This window comes from Eurytemora carolleeae, unplaced genomic scaffold, assembly GCF_000591075.1.
Source record: "Eurytemora carolleeae unplaced genomic scaffold, Eaff_2.0 scaffold1173, whole genome shotgun sequence".
Classification (NCBI taxonomy): domain Eukaryota; kingdom Metazoa; phylum Arthropoda; class Copepoda; order Calanoida; family Temoridae; genus Eurytemora; species Eurytemora carolleeae.
Genome location: NW_019397059.1, coordinates 60070 through 76697, shown reverse-complemented (window position 1 = coordinate 76697; position 16628 = coordinate 60070). Strand labels below are relative to the sequence as shown.

At 31.5% G+C, this 16628-nt stretch overlaps 1 protein-coding gene across 2 annotated transcripts in view; it reads right to left on the bottom strand.

Annotated features, from left to right (window-relative positions):
• LOC111711489 (hemicentin-2) overlaps positions 1-16628 on the bottom strand; it is a 41803-nt gene that overhangs the window by 18459 nt on the left and 6716 nt on the right. The window contains exons 1-4 of one of the 2 annotated variants that reach the window (XM_023485863.1): positions 9084-9215; positions 4705-4774; positions 3971-4053; positions 2919-3029 (exon numbers count right to left, since the gene is read on the bottom strand). In XM_023485863.1, the coding sequence (XP_023341631.1) occupies positions 2919-3029; positions 3971-4053; positions 4705-4765 (255 nt within the window). In that variant the 5' untranslated portion in view covers positions 4766-4774; positions 9084-9215. Of the gene's footprint in view, positions 1-2918; positions 3030-3970; positions 4054-4704; positions 4775-9083; positions 9216-16628 lie in introns of those variants that run through there. The other variant, XM_023485862.1, reaches the window with a different exon arrangement.

The following is a 16628-nucleotide window of genomic DNA, read 5'->3' as shown; positions in this document are numbered from 1 at the left end:
TTCTACACTTCGGATATCTAGGAAAAAGCTGACATATTGGCTCCCGGAGCCGGAGCCAAGATACATAAAAACAAGCTTATAGTTTGAAGGCCTTCACACCCTTTAAAGAGAAATAAGCTGACATATTGGCTCCCTTTCTTGAACCCAAGCTACCTACAACAATAAGTTTATAGTTTGGAAGCGTTCACTCCCTTAAGGATACTTCAGCTGACGCATGGTACCTTAGTTGGAGCCACGATACCTAAAACAATAAGTATAAAGTTTAGAGGCGTTCACTCCCTTTACAGCTACATTTGTTTGGTTTGTCTGTCGGTTGGTTTGGATCTAATTTTCAGACAGAAATACAAAGATATCTAAATCTTTATTTATATATTGTCTCAAAGAAAATTAAAAAACTTTTTAAGAAAAAAGTTAACAGTCCCTTTAAACCCCTCGTGAATAAAGTTAACAGTCCCTTTAAACCCCTCGTGAATAAAGTTAACAGTTCCTTTAAACCCCTCGTGAATAAAGTTAACAGTTCCTTTAAACCCCTCGTTTTACATTGGTATCTTTAGCAGCAGAAGCTAGGTTTTAGGTCTAAACAATAAATATTAGGATGCATTTCTTCTATCAGTCAAACAATACATTTATCCCAATGCATGGAAATGTTGGAATGAATGAAAAGAAAGTCAAAACTTTCCTGGACCAAGAAATTTTACCAAGAAATGTTTTCGCATACCAACACATAACTGTTTGAACACAATGTAAACATGGTTTGTCTGCTTTTGTTGTTGATGGAATCCAAAATAATCTATATTACAAAACTCTTCGCCCATATATATATCTGTATGTATACTTATTTTAATGTCAGCTATAGCCTCCCAAATGAATGGACCGAATGGGAAGACATTTTTATTTTCAAAAATATTTTTTTTTTCAAAATTCAAAAAAATTTTCCCCGGGCAATGGCAGTCACTTCCGCAAGTATCCATTAAGAGTTGAAGGCCAAATTTTTTGTGGTGACTATATAAGCATAATTTCATGTGACCCTCCATGGAAAGATGTCAATGCCCTGTACACAAGGGTACCCTTGAAACCTTTATCTGATCAATAATAAGTAAGAAATTGTTGTTTTTCTAGGTTTATAACTGTTTAATTCTGATAATATCGCAATTTAAAATAATCTGTTGTTAAAATTATTAATATTGATATCTAATTTATACTCGTAAAGCTGTTAGGGTACCGTTGTGAATTGGAGATAATCTTTTCATGGAGGGTCACTTGAAATTACGCATACAGCCCCTTTTTATGATCTTTAAAAGTATGAAGGTGACCTTTCAACTTTGGTCGACTTTTTGCCAGGGAGAAAGGAGTAGAAGGGAGATATAACTGACGCGGTTCGCCCTACCATATGATTATACATGCTTTGCAGACAGGTACTCCATTTGTATAAGAAATATTCAGAATAGGTTATTGTATACGTGGTTATTGTACACCAGACAAATATTTATCTTATTCAAATGGAGTACCGTCTGCAAAGCATGTATAATCATATGGTAGGGCGAACCGCGTCAGTTATATCTCCCTTCTATTCCTTACTCCCTGTTTTTTGCTCAATTCATATATACATGTGTTTCCATGTATTTCTTAACCCCTTTATTTCCGCTTTTTCCATGGTCTCAGTGTGAACAAAAACCCCACTCCGCAAGATTGATCTTTACCAATAAACAAAATCATCACGAAAGATTATTGAAAATAGGATATTTTAAGGAATTATTTTTCACGAAAATAAGATTTATTTCTCTCATCTTAAAAGTATCTTTATTGCACTAATTTTCAGGAAAATCTATACTTAAAGAACATTATGAAACTATTGTGTACTTTATTATTTATCATTTATGTTAACTTCTGATGCATTTTTTTAGACATGCTATAAATTGTGCTAAAATATCAAATTAGCTGTATAATATATGCTTTAAAGTTTAATTGGTTCCCAGATTTTCTCCAAAAAAGTTAAGTTATTTATTTAATATTTTTTTTCCAACTTAAATGAAAATTAAATTAATCATGGCTTTTCTTTTTTTATGATTTGTCAAAATTGAAAATAACTATTGTATTTAGACAAGTAAACAAGCATTTCATAAAATTAACAATAACACTATTATTTTGGCACGACTAGTTATTAAGTTTTTTTTTGGACCTAAATTTTCTTTGTATCTGGAAGATTCTCGACTTTTTAGATTATAATTTATTCAGGACAAGAATTAATTTTAATAGGCTTGAAACTTCTCAATAAATAGGTGCTAGCTTCGGAATCCATGCTTTGCCTGGCAGCTGAGCTTTTCCTTGGTCAATTCACTCAACTTAAACCAAGCTAAAACATTTCCGTGGTGGTTAATTGAAATTTAAGGCAAATCGGTTTAGGGATTCAAGATTTATGATTGGACAAACAAACATGTTGAGTATTAACTACTTTATGATAGTATATATAAATGTTATAGGTATGGTATCAATAGATATATATAGATATATATAGTTATCTTGTAAGTTTATATCCGATATTGAGGACATTTATCATATATAAACCATATCTACCACTATACTATACCTAGGATCAGGTGCCCTTCTTTCATAGTGAAGTAAAAACTTACACTTAATGATCATCCGTTTATAAATTCAATTCACAACGGTACCATGCTTTGTCTGATATAGGATTCATGAGTTATTCTAGATTTTCTTTTAAAAAATGTTTTATCTTCAATTGTGGTATTCTCTCAAAAGGGACTCACGGAATTGTGGAACAGAAACCTTAATTTTCGAAATAAAAAAATAAAAACTCTTCAATCGATCAATAAATTGTGTACCATTTTGAATCATGCACTCGACGTTCTCTTGAAAAAAAAAACAAGAACAGTTCCATAAAAAAGAGTAATTCCTACCGATTTATCGCCAATGTTGATGACAGTACAGACTAGCATGGCTGTATCACCCCTCACTACCGTCACACTTTCAGGAGACCGATCCTCGTCTATCCTTGTAGCCATAGCGGCCTAGCACTCAAACTCAAATTAACTCACTGAAAAACGTCTTTTATGTGCCCCGAAAAGTTTTAATGTGCCCTAAAAGTAAAAAGTATCATTCATAACTTAATGAGCGGAAGTAATGGAAAATTTTGTTAAAGCATGGGCATGAAAGAAGTATTAACGTTCCCAGCACTACATTAATCTACTTAATTAACGTGCCAATACCTATGTGTATCTACTTAAATAGAAGTATTAACGTGCCATCTCTACATATTTCTACATAAATAGATGTATTAACTTGCCAGCTCTACATATTTCTGCTTAAATAAATGTATTAACGTGCCAGCTATTTATCTATTTAAATTGAAGTTTCTCAAGCCTTTTGCAACAGTTATTCAATTATATTTTCTCTCTGAGCCTAATTATTGCACATCTTCAAATTAATACACTTAACGTTAAACTTTTTGCAAACATTTAAATAATTATGTTCGTTCTAAAACTAACAATTATTCACATTAAATGAAGGTGGAGGATGTTATTTTATTTCATTGGTCCCAAAGGTTTTTTCTTGATAAACGACTTAAACTTAATTTAAGAAAACAGGTTTTCAATATACATTACATATATCTTATCAGATGATATTAAGACAAATTAAAAAAAAACTTTATTTTTTCTTCAAAATTCAGGGTGACCCAATAAAGCATTATCTTAATGATGACGTGAACAATTTAAAGATTTAACTCGGAATTTTCCATACATTTTCTGTTAACGGTTTGCAGAGAATCATGAATTAAAGACCAAATACAAAAATCTTTTTTTTGAGAAAGTAAAACTAATGGGGTCAAAACTTTAAAACGAAGAAATCTTGGGACTTCCAGTTTGGCGCTCATGTTTATAGTTTTCACATTTTTGGTGCGATCACTTAATCATATTTCGGCGGGTTCAGTTGATTATTTGAGTTTGATTTCCTTGATCAGAGAGAGTTGGTGTTCAAGATCGTAATGATCAAAGATAGTTTGAGGTTGACGATCCTTTTCTACACTTCGGATATCTAGGAAAATAGAGTTTTAAGAGTTTTAGAGGTATTAGAGAGTTTCTAGATAGATTTAAGAGAGTTTTCAGAGAGTTTTTCGAGAGTTATTAGAGAGTATTAGAAAGTAATGAGAGAATGTTTGGAGAGTTTGAATAATCTATGATATATTTTAAGAGTTTAAGAGACTTTAAAATAGTTTCAGAGAGTTTTAGAGATATTTATAGGTTATAAGAGAGTTTTTAAGTAAACCACAGAGTTTTAAAGAGCCTCACAGAGCTATAGAGAGATTACTTAGTTTTACAAAGCTGTAGAGACTTAGAGAGTTTCCAAGAGTATCTCAGAGTTTCAGAGAGTTTCATATACCTTCCAGAGAGTCTCAGATGCATTTAAAAGTGTCTGATTCGAGTCATTCGAGATCTATTGGGAAATTTTGAAAGTTTATTTTAGGAGAGTTTAAGATACTGGTTCAGAAGATTTAGAATTTTTAGAGAGTTTAAATTATAAATAGAATTTTACAAGATGAAATTTAAAATCAAATCTAATAGGGGGAGAATTGAAGAAACAATTAATTTCAAAATTATATCGGTATTTGTAAAAAACGTTTTGATCAAGGTTTCATATTTTTTTCAACGTTTTTCTTGAAAAATTACATTAAGATGGAAAGCTTACCATTCCTAACTGAAGTACAGCTGGAAATGAAGAGAAGCAAACCAAGATTGATCCTATCCATCCCTTCAAACTGTAGACAAGAAAATTACATTTGTCCGTTTTTTTCAAATTTTTTTAGAAAAAAAAACTATTTTCTGCTTTATTTAAAAAATGAGCTTTGTATATGCATGGATAAAAAAGATCAAATGCATTATTACCCACAAAGATTGAGAATGTAAAGAGGACCTGAAACTCGTAAAATATGACAATTCCAAGGTAAAATTAAGTTTTTTGCCTGAAACGCAGATCTGACGAAGAGAGAAACTAGTTTACATTTTCCGGGAATGATAAATATAAGGGTAATCCTGTATATATTGTATTGTGACATTTTGCATTTTAAGCGTGATAGAGAATATAATTAGGGAATCAGAAGTTAATTTGGTTGTCACACCAGAAATTTTTATTGGAGGAGGGTGGGGGGCACTTTTTGCCTCCACTCCAACCCTTAGAGTGCCCTGAAAAAAATTTCCATATGTGCGACACATTTTATTGGAGGCCTTGGGGTAAAACTAGATTAAAAATGAAATTAGCATTTTAAAAAAAATGTCCTAAATGGTTCAGAAATTTTACTGTTTTTCCCATTCTTGGGCTTTTTAAACCATTCTCGGCTAAATCGGGTTATCTCTGTATTTTTTAAAAGAAATTTTAAAATGTGATCCCATTTTGGAAATCATTTAACTTTAAAATGGCGGGGAAAGCAGTAAAATGGCTGGGCCATTTAGGAAAATTATTTTAAGAGGCTAAAATTTGTCGCACATCTGGGAATTTTTTTCAGGGGCACCCTACCCTTCTTGGGACCCTGAAAAATCGAAGGAACCAGTTTCAAATACTATGTTCGAAACAAACAAAAATGCTACATGAAAAGTATTCTTTGGTTAGATTAATGTTTTTGCAAGAAGAAGATGATATAACAAGATGATCATATTGCAAACACGAAAACTCTAATCCTTTTTCTGAGAAAATGGGCGATTACATTACCATAAAAAGTATTGTCACAACTGTGAACTGTTGACAATTATTGTATTTGTACATACAATGGTGATATTACTGTCTTATTAAAAACCTATTATTTTTCTATATAAACAATAAGCCTTCGTTTTTTATTGTTTACAAAATAATATCAACTTTCCCTCTATTGGTATATTTATATAATTAGCCTATTTAAGGCGCTTCACACTGCTCTTTCACAATATATTTAGCTTATTTGTTACTTTATACTGTCCTGATATATACCGAAGCTGAAGTTAAAACTTTTGAGTAGTGAATGTTGGGATTAAGCATTGATATCTATTTTAAGCAGGCCATTTTTTCTATGTTCTATGATATCCCGTGGCGGTCAATACCCTAAATAAAGGGATCAAACATTAATCCTCAAATTTGAAAGTACCCATATTGGATATCAAGATTAAGCGTCAAAGATTAACGAACACCTAAGATAACATTATAGAAGTCCGCGGAAAGAATTGAGTCTTTTTGCCAAAACTCTAATTTTCTTATTCATATATCATTGCAACCTGATGGTGCAAACCTTTGATATTTCAAACTTAGATTATTTGATCAAACATAATTGATAGTTTGAAATATCTAGGCTTTACGACACTATGTTGCAATGATTATAGGATCCAAAAAATTAGAGTTTTTGACAAATACTAAATTCCTTTTTCTGTTTTCAATAGTGGATGGGGTCCGGAGAGGGGGGGGGGATAAAAATATGGTTCTAGTAAGAATGTGTATATTAAATCATGCATGAGGCATGGCGTTGTTGTATGCATACTTAACTAAATAATTCAATATAATTGGTTCTAGGTCAATATAGTCCCAATAAGTTCAAGTGTATGTTTACCAAAAACCTAATACACAAAACACAGGAAAAACACATATATTTTATACATACAGACTCAACAGACAGAGCATAACATGTTAAAATTAGAATAAAACGTATATAATACAGACTCAACAGACAGAGCAATACATGTTAAAATAAGAATAAAACGTATATAATACAGACTCAACATACAGAGCAATACATGTTAAAATACGAATAAAACATATATAATACAGACTCAACATACAGAGCAATACATGTTAAAATTAGAATAAAACGTATATAATACAGACTCAACAGACAGAGCAATACATGTTAAAATTAGAATAAAACGTATATGATACAGACTCAACAGACCTGAGACAGAGCAATACATGTTAAAATTAGAATAAAACATATATAATACAGACTCAACAGACAGAGCAATACATGTTAAAATTAGAATAAAACGTATATAATACAGACTCAACAGACAGAGCAATACATGTTAAAATTAGAATAAAACGTATATAATACAGACTCAACATACAGAGCAATACATGTTAAAATTAGAATAAAACATATATAATACAGACTCAACATACAGAGCAACACATGTTAAAATTAGAATAAAACGTATATAATACAGACTCAACAGACAGAGCAATACATGTTAAAATACGAATAAAACGTATATAATACAGACTCAACAGACAGAGCAATACATGTTAAAATTAAAATAAAACGTATTTAACAAAAACACGTAAAAAAAATACAAAATTAAATTCTTTTTGAGTAATATGTTATATGTAAAAATTTAGGAGTCAAATTTTCAAGTTTAGTTAGACGTTTTGAACACAATGTATTTACAGACATACACCATGACAAACAGACATACACCTATAGAGCTCATATATATATATATATCTGCATGATCTAATATTAAGGTTGGTATATAACCATGTTAACACCTAATGTTTGATGAAACACTATCCCTCTCTTTTTATATATTTTATGATGGGACCAGTATATCAACAACCAACACATATAAATATAATATATAATAGAGGACAATTCATAGATTATAAAATACATAGAGGACAATTCATAGATTATAAAATACATAGAGGACAATTCATAGATTATAAAAGGAATCTCTCAAAATAGTTTAAAAGGTCTGTCAACTGTACCCTTAAAAACTTTGTCTGATCAAGTATGAATTAGATATCCATGTTCTCTATTAAAGTGACTTCGAATTTTTACTGCAGGAAAACTATGATGGAAATTATCAGAATGAATTAACATTCCAGCAAGAAAACTAAGTTGTCTTCTACGTAATTAATAAGATAAAGGTTTCAAGGGGATGTTAGGTTAGATCCCCAGCACATCTTCCCCAACACAATATCCCCAGTCACAACTTCCCTAACACTAACTTCCCCAGTCACTAATTTCCCCAACAGCGACTTCCCCAACCGCTAATTTTCCCAACACTAACTTCCCCAGTCACTAATTTCACCAACAGCAACTTCCCCAACCGCTAATTTTCCCAACACTAACTTCCCCAGTCACTAATTTTCCCAACAGCGACTTCCCCAACCGCTAATTTCCCCAACACTATCTTCCCCAGTCACTTATTTCCCCCAACAGCAACTTCCCAAACACCAATTTCCCCATGCAGTAAGATTCTTTTCTCCACACAGTTCCAGAATGATTCAGATTTGTCCCTTGACATTGATTATAGGTTGTACTCATACTTATTGGGATCCACCAGAACATTTCTCTTCTTCGAGGACAGTGTATAAACTGCCAACATTGTCGACTCTAATACAACTGATTTTTTCACATTAAAAAAGTTGCGAATTATTAATTTTAAAATTGCACATTTGTTCATTGGAATAATGTTAAAAACGGAAATATTTAATATTTTACTGCATGGGGAAATAGTTGTTGAGAAAGTTGCTGTTTTACTGCATGGGGAAATTGTTGTTGGGGAAGTTGCTGTTGGGAAAATTAGTGATTGAGGAAATTGTTGTTGGGGAAGTTGCTGTTGGGAAAATTAGTGATTGGGGAAATTGTTGTTAGGGAAATTGGTAGTTGGGGAAGTTGCTGTTGGGGAAATTAGTAATTGGGGAAATTGCTGTTGGGGAAATTGGTTGTCGGGGAAATTGCTGTTGGGGAAGATGTCTCGGGGAAGTTGTGACTGGGGAAGTTGCGCTGGGGATCTAACCTAATACCTTGAAGGGTACTATTGTGAATCGAGCATGTTTCTCTTTAAATGGAGGGTCACTTGAAATTACGCTTACAGATTATTTTGTATGCAAATTGTTTTGTATTAATAATAATATTCTGATATATCAGTTCTAGTCCGTAAAATGTGTTCGGTCATTTCTATGGAGTTCACAATGTACACAATAGTACAATCAAGTGCTCGGCTGCCGGCACTAAAGTTTTAGAGAGAAAATTACGTATTTCTCCGTCTTCTATGCTTAAACAACGGTTTAAAGGGTATACTATAAACGCTATGAATTAGACAGACCTCTTTGTAAATGGAGGATAACTTGAAATTTCGTCATTATTCCCTCTAAACTCAAAAATTGCAGAGCAAGTTTAAATCATTTTGAAATAGTGCTGGATTTTCAGAGAAACTTCCAATGCTTAAACTAATGTGTCTGAAAAACTGTAGAAATTTGAAAAAGATTTCAGACAAAATTTATGAGAAACCAAAACCTTCCTAAAATCCTTGTTTTTACAATCCATGTTGGAAACCAAACAAGAATTTTTTTCTATCCATGTTGGAAACCAAACAAGTTTGTTTTTACGATCCATGATGAAAACCAAACAAGTTTGTTCTTACGATCAATGTTGGAAACCAAACAAGTTTGTTTTTACGATCCATGTTGGAAACCAAACAAGTTTGTTCTTACGATCAATGTTGGAAACCAAACAAGTTTGTTCTTACGATCAATGTTGGAAACCAAATAAGTTTGTTCTTACAACCCATGTTGGAAACCAAACAAGTTTGTTTGTACGATCCATGTTGAAAACCAAACAAGTTTGTTTTTACGATCCATGTTGAAAACCAAACAAGTTTGTTTCTACCTACGATGTTGGAAACCAAATAAGTTTGTTTTTACAATCCATGTTGGAAACCAAACAAGTTTTTTTTTTTTTTTCAATCCATGTTGAAAACCAAACTAGTTTGTTTTTACGATCCATGTTGAAAACCAAACAAGTTTGTTCCTACGTACCATGTTAGAAACCAAATATGTTTTTGTGCTATCCATGTTGGAAACCAAACAAGTTTTTTTTTTACAATCCATGCTGGAAACCAAACAAGTTTGTTTTTACAATCCATGTTGGAAACCAAACAAGTTTGTTTTTACGATCCATGATGAAAACCAAACAAGTTTGTTTCTACGTACCATGTTGGAAACCAAAGAAGTTTGTTTTTACGATCAATGTTGGAAACCAAACAAGTTTGTTTGTACGATCCATGTTGAAAACCAAACAAGTTTGTTTCTACGTACCATGTTGGAAACCAAACAAGTTTGTTTTTACGATCCATGTTGAAAACCAAACAAGTTTGTTCTTACAACCCATGTTGAAAACCAAACAAGTTTGTTTTTACGATCCATGTTGAAAACCCAACAAGTTTGTTTTTACAATCCATGTTGGAAACCAAATAAGTTTGTTTTTACAATCCATGTTGAAAACCAAACAAGTTTGTTTTTACGATCCATGTTAAAAACCAAACAAGTTTGTTCTTACAACCCATGTTAAAAACCAAACAAGTTTGTTTCTACGTACCATGTTGGAAACCAAATATGTTTTTTTGCTATCCATGTTGGAAACCAAACAAGTTTGTTTTTACAATCCATGTTGGAAACCAAACAAGTTTGTTTTTACAATCCATGTTGGAAACCAAACAAGTTTGTTTTTACAATCCATGTTGGAAACCATACAAGTTTTGTTTTTACGATCAATGTTGGAAACCAAACAAGTTTGTTTGTACGATCAATTTTGGAAACCAAACAAGTTTTTTTTTTCTATCCAAGTTGGAAACCATGACACGTCATAATATTTACCAATTAGGTTGATTATTTTCTTGCAAACAAGCATGTTTAACCCAAACAAAGGTGTATTTACAATCCAAAAAAGATTTTTTCTACTTCATGATTTCTAACACTATCAAGTTTTTTTCTAATACATGTTATTGGCCGAAAAATAATTCTTTATTTCAACACGTTTACAAAAAATTTACTTTTAGATTCCTCCAAAGGAACTGATTTTTGCCACAAACGCTGATTTTTTAATCTACTATCTCTGCAACCCGAAGTTCTAGACGTTTAATATGTCAAACTTTAAAATATGTAAGATCAAATATTCTGAATTTTAAATATCAAAGGTTTTAACCATCTAGTTTGAAAGATATATGAATTTCAAATTTTGAGTTTGTGTCAAAAACTCTATTCCTTTACTAAATAAATTTTTTCATAATTCTTGATTTCCACCAAAAAAAAGATGTCCTTATTAATGAATGTATTACTGAAATAACAGATATGTTCTGTAGACTGTAAAGGGTAATATTTAATTTTTTTTTTAATTATGCAGTTCTGTCTTGGATGGTTTGAGTTCTTGGATTTTTATATTGTTATTTCGCGGATTTACGTATTTTTCTTCAAGACGAAACTTCATCCAAATGCATCTTCCTCTCATATGGCTAATTAAATTCTCCCATTATTTACATACTCTTCTCATCCATAAAATCATCCACCAAACATCCAAATACCATCCTTCTCTCATCCAGATTTTATCCTTTACTCATCCTTTTACATAATCATCCTACCAATAATACTTTTATAGCTTTTAAAATCCTGAATTACACACAGGTTTGTTCTGTGATAATCCTGCGATTCATTTTCTAAAAATCTTAAAATGAAAAGAATTTATTATTCAACCCAAAAATCACTAAACTTTATGTAAGGTTTAAAAAGCTACACCATACAAATGTTGAGTAGTTTTATTATGAAAGATTGACAAATAATGAATAATATTTAAAAGGCTGCAGTTGGAAGGATAATTATTGTAAATTATTTTTTTTTCAAAAATCTCTTTTCTCCAAAAGTGTACCCCCCCTCCCCCTACCAGCCAAAAGGCCTGCCCTCCCCCCACACTCTCTCTTTGTAGGTCTAACGAATATTAACGAGACATATTACTCAGCACAAAAAGTTGATAAAAAGGAGAGAAAATTAATTTGATGTTTTTGCATTTCATCGAGAACAAACTTTTAAAATGTCAACCCAAAAAGCATTTTACAGATTTAAATAGAAAACATTGAAAATAAGATTTGTCTTGTCTCTTTGTGTCCATTAAATGTTGAATCGGCTGAACCGATCAGGCCCAATCATTTAAGAAATTGAGGGTGGTCAATTTATTTTATTGGCCTTAAATAGATTATCCAATACAATACGGGCAACACAGATATGGACCAATTATACATGACGTCACAAGTGTCAAATGTAACAAGGAAAACAACATTTTCTCCCATTAGTTGACATGCTTTCCAAGATTATATAAAAAAGTGTAAAAACAATAAAATATAGAACACAAAATTGCACTTATTTCACTGTAAGATAAGCACTTTATTATCACTATATTATTAAGAATTTTGTCGGACACATAAAACTGTTGACACTTGTGACGTATAGAATACAGCTGTACTGTACTGAGCGTGTACAAATCTAATGTACTTGATAATATATTTAATCGGTCTGAAAGTAAAAAAGGAACATTTATTAAAAAAATTCTTTATTGTTATCATTTTGAAATGTACAGCTGTGTAACGTCAAAAAGCTAAGTTTATTGTCAGAAAAATAGGCGCGAAGCGTGCTATTTACATAGAGAATAGAATATATAGACAGGAATTAAAAGAATCTCTCGGTATGAATTTTTTCAGTCCCTTTCAGCCTGAAAGGGAGTTCAAAGTGTACAAATCATGTAAATGTTCACAAATTATATGAAGTAGAGTACATTAATACAGTATGTTCCCTAGACTATCCATTTCAATTTCGATTTTTTAAACTGTAAAATAAACTTCATAATGAATTAGGTGAATAAAAACATCATTTGATTTATGGTTATAACGGAAAATCATCGTTTGTAAAGTGGAAGGCATAGAGTCTATATGAAATGATAATTGGTCAAATAATTTTAGATTTTCTATAAAATGATATTCCAGGGCCCAACAGGTTATATAGCATAAATATGTGAAGTATACCTGCAGTATGGAAACAGTACAACAAAATGGCCGTTTTACACTTTTTTCTAGTTAATTCCTCTCTATATATTCTATTCTCTATGGCTATTTACCTAGCGTTAATATATTTCTATATTTATTAATATAGTTTATTTTGCAAAATTAATTACCACTATTAGTGTATACAATTGTGCTTTAAACATAATCCCGCCCAAAAATTGATTTTTTAATTAGCAAGTGTAATTTTTCTCTATTAATATTCTTATATGTTTTATTTTGTAAACAAGCATACATATTGTGTACATACATAACACACACAATAGGGTATTTATACAGTTTTACTCTATACATTTTCAGGGGGATGGGGGGGGGAGGTTGAGTCTTTGCCAAAAACTCTGATTTTCTAATCTTTGGAACTTATTGGCGTAAACCTTAGATATTTCAAACTATGAATTCTGTTAGACTAAATAATCTAAGTTTAAAATATCAAAGGTTAATACCATTAGGTTGCAAAGATATTTGAGTTTGTGCCAAAAACTCTATTCCATAGAGAATTTCAATGTCTATCTAACCTAACCAAAACTGAAAATAACATTTCTCGAAATATAAATGAACCTAAGGCCGAATTAAAAGAATTTGAGTCGCGGTTTAAATTTACGCCTTGGCTCAAATATGGGTTGTTCCACTTAAAATCGTATTCAATGCAGTTTCAAGATTTAAGCCGGCGCTCAATTAAACCTGTTTTTAGGGATTTGAGACGAGGCTCAAATTCATTAAATTTGCACTATGAAAACCTATATCACATCAAACTGAAGTAATTGAACGAAAGATTAAAATTAATATAATATTTATCATAATTCCTCTTTTGAAGAATTCTTTAAGAACAAAATAGTTTTTAATTAATAATAAATAACCGAAAAAATTAGCCTTTTCTCATAATTGCGCCTAAAATCAAAATTAACGGAGCAACGAGGTCACTTAGTCGTACGCGTACCATTCATTTCGCACCATTCATGATCTCCTCCTGGCTAGTTTGCAATGATTTCTCAACGAGTTCTAACGAACGTTACTCGTTTTCCATTAAAAACGGGCGGTTAATTATTGGCCCTGTCCTTTACGCGCGTTGTAACTTGTATTAACGAATAAACCGGAAAAGGATTTAAAAATTAGTAACGTGCTCAGTCCTAGGTCACACCCTTGAAATTCAAGTCCTTTTATATTTGATTTTCAAGTTGGTTTAATCGTAAAATTTGAATTACAGGAAGGGGAAGGGGCGAATACGGGCCAGGAGTGGTAAGGGGACACTCAACTAAACTTTCGGTGTGTACAATGTACATGCTGTGGTTTGCAGTACTCCGAACGAAGAAATAGTGGGTTTTAGTGAAGAGAGAGGGGTAGAGGGTAGTTTGGCTTATATATAATAACAAAATTTTTAATTTTGAAGAAAAAATACCCTTTGGGCACCCATGGGTTATTTCTATTTTCAGCAAAGGAATTGAGTCTTTGCCACAAACTCTGAATTTATAATCCCTATATCTTCGGAACCTAATGTCGTAAATCTTTGATATTTCAAACTTATATTATTTGATCTAACAGAATTCATAGTTTGAAATATTTAAGGTCATACAAATCTTCGAAAAACAGTTCGGATAAATAATTAATAAAGAAATAAAATATTAATTTATGCTGAGCTGGGAACTCTAGATTGGGATTCTTGTACTTAATCCCGACTGCTTAATCCAAATATCCAATGTGGACACTATCAATATCTTGCTTAAACCACTCATTTCACGATATAGCCCAGAAAAATCAAGACCGGTTTTTAAAATTAGTGAGACCGTCCCGTTTCTGTCTAGTAATCTTTAACCCGCACAATTTCAAAAATTTCCCGGTTTTTGAAACGTGACTCTTATTGGTTGAATTTTATACACTTTTCAGGATACAAGTACAAGATTAGGTTAGTCTCGAGATTAAGAAAAAGAGAGGCTCAAGCATCGAATTCGATATCCACCATTCTAAAGTTCCCAGCTCTGAATTCTATCTGAAATCTTATAGAAACAGGAGACTCTTATTTTAGCTGAACTTTTCGGAATCAAGCATTGAATGCATCCAAGGATGATGTATTTTATTATCTTTGACTACATTTTGCAGTTGTTCAGGCCTACAGATAAATTAGATTCCAATAATTTGAATTAAAAAAATTAAAATTAAATTAATTGAAAGAAAAGAAATAATGGCTGTGAATGTCAAATTAAAATAAGCTTTTATTTAAGATTAAAGGGAATAAATTTGCTTTGGAAGTTAAGAAATGCTAATTTTTTGAGGAAAATTTAGAAATGTAAATTTTTTTCCTCATGGGAGGATTTTAAGAAACTTTAGATATCCCTTGTCCACGAATAAATTAATAGAGAGAACTAACAAGCAGTTATTCTCAAATTTGAAAGCTGTAACCTAGCAGCAGATTTTGCGTTAAAGATTACCGCCATTTTATTCAAAAGTTTTCACTTTAATTGTAATAACATTTAAAATCGTTCTCTGTCACAAAGAGGGCGTATTGGGGAGGATGCACACAATGCACTTGCAAATTTTGAAAACCAAGAATTTTGTGAATATAAGGAAAATTTGTCTACAAAAACTTAAAGGTCTAAAAATACCACTTCCAAGATATGTAAGTAACTTCCTTATAGCAACTTCCAATAACGTACGCGTCACTTCCTAATAGTTACTCTACCATCACTTCCCAGATACTCTTCCTCATAGTTCCTTTACATCACTTCTTAGTTGTAATATGTCACTTCCTTACAGTTACTTGACATCACTTCCAATATAGGGTTGTTAATCCCTTTTTAAAACGACAGAAATAACGATAGTTTTGGTTTACTTTTTATCTTATTTCTAAAAACGATCAATTCGTTGAAAAAACGATAGTTTTTTTAAACATACAACTCGTTTTGAACTTGAAAAACGAAAAAACCAATAGTTTCGTTCAAAAATAAACTTCGCTAATGAATCTGAGTTTTTAAAAATGATAGTTTTTTAAACAAAAAACTATCTTTTTAACACGACCGTTTTTTAAAAACGATATTTTATTAACGATCGTTTGTTTAAATGATGGTTGCGTCATCGTTATTTCTTCGTCGTTTTCCAAAACGAAACGATCGTTTTCAAAAATTGGAAACGATCCCTAAAATCCTAGGAAGAATGTAGCTGGATTAGAATTAAACGGTATATAATCCTAGAATAAATGACAGGACTAAACTAAACCTCTGCTTACACCATCTCTAATTAATATTAATAGCGCTGGGAACATGAAGGGATTAAACCATCTACTTTTCTAACACACAGTGAGGCCCAAGATAATGTGGATTAAATATCGTCTTTGTTTTTCCTTTCACCTACGAATTGCCACTTTTTCAATTGTTGCATATTTTTAAAAATGTTTAGCTGACACTTATTTGCAAGTTAAACAATCAATAACGATATTTTTAAATGTAAAGGAAAAAGATAACAATAAATTAAATGTTATCTGGTTCTTATTGTATTATTAATTCGCATTAAAAAGTATGTTTTTGCTGCAAAACTCGATCCGAAAGAAAAAATGAAACTCATTTTAACTCCTTATAATTCTCAAGTCGACTCAAACTTTTGGTAATTCAAAAAACAAATAAAAGCATTCTTTTTAGGCCATAAAATATATGTCTTAATTTGGGGTCACAAGGTTAGCTTAAAACCTGAGCAAAAGTTTTAAATATTGTCTAATTTTAAAGCTAGGTTTGCAAAGTTTTTAAAAACAGTTTTTTTCTTCAGAAAATGATATATTTCAGA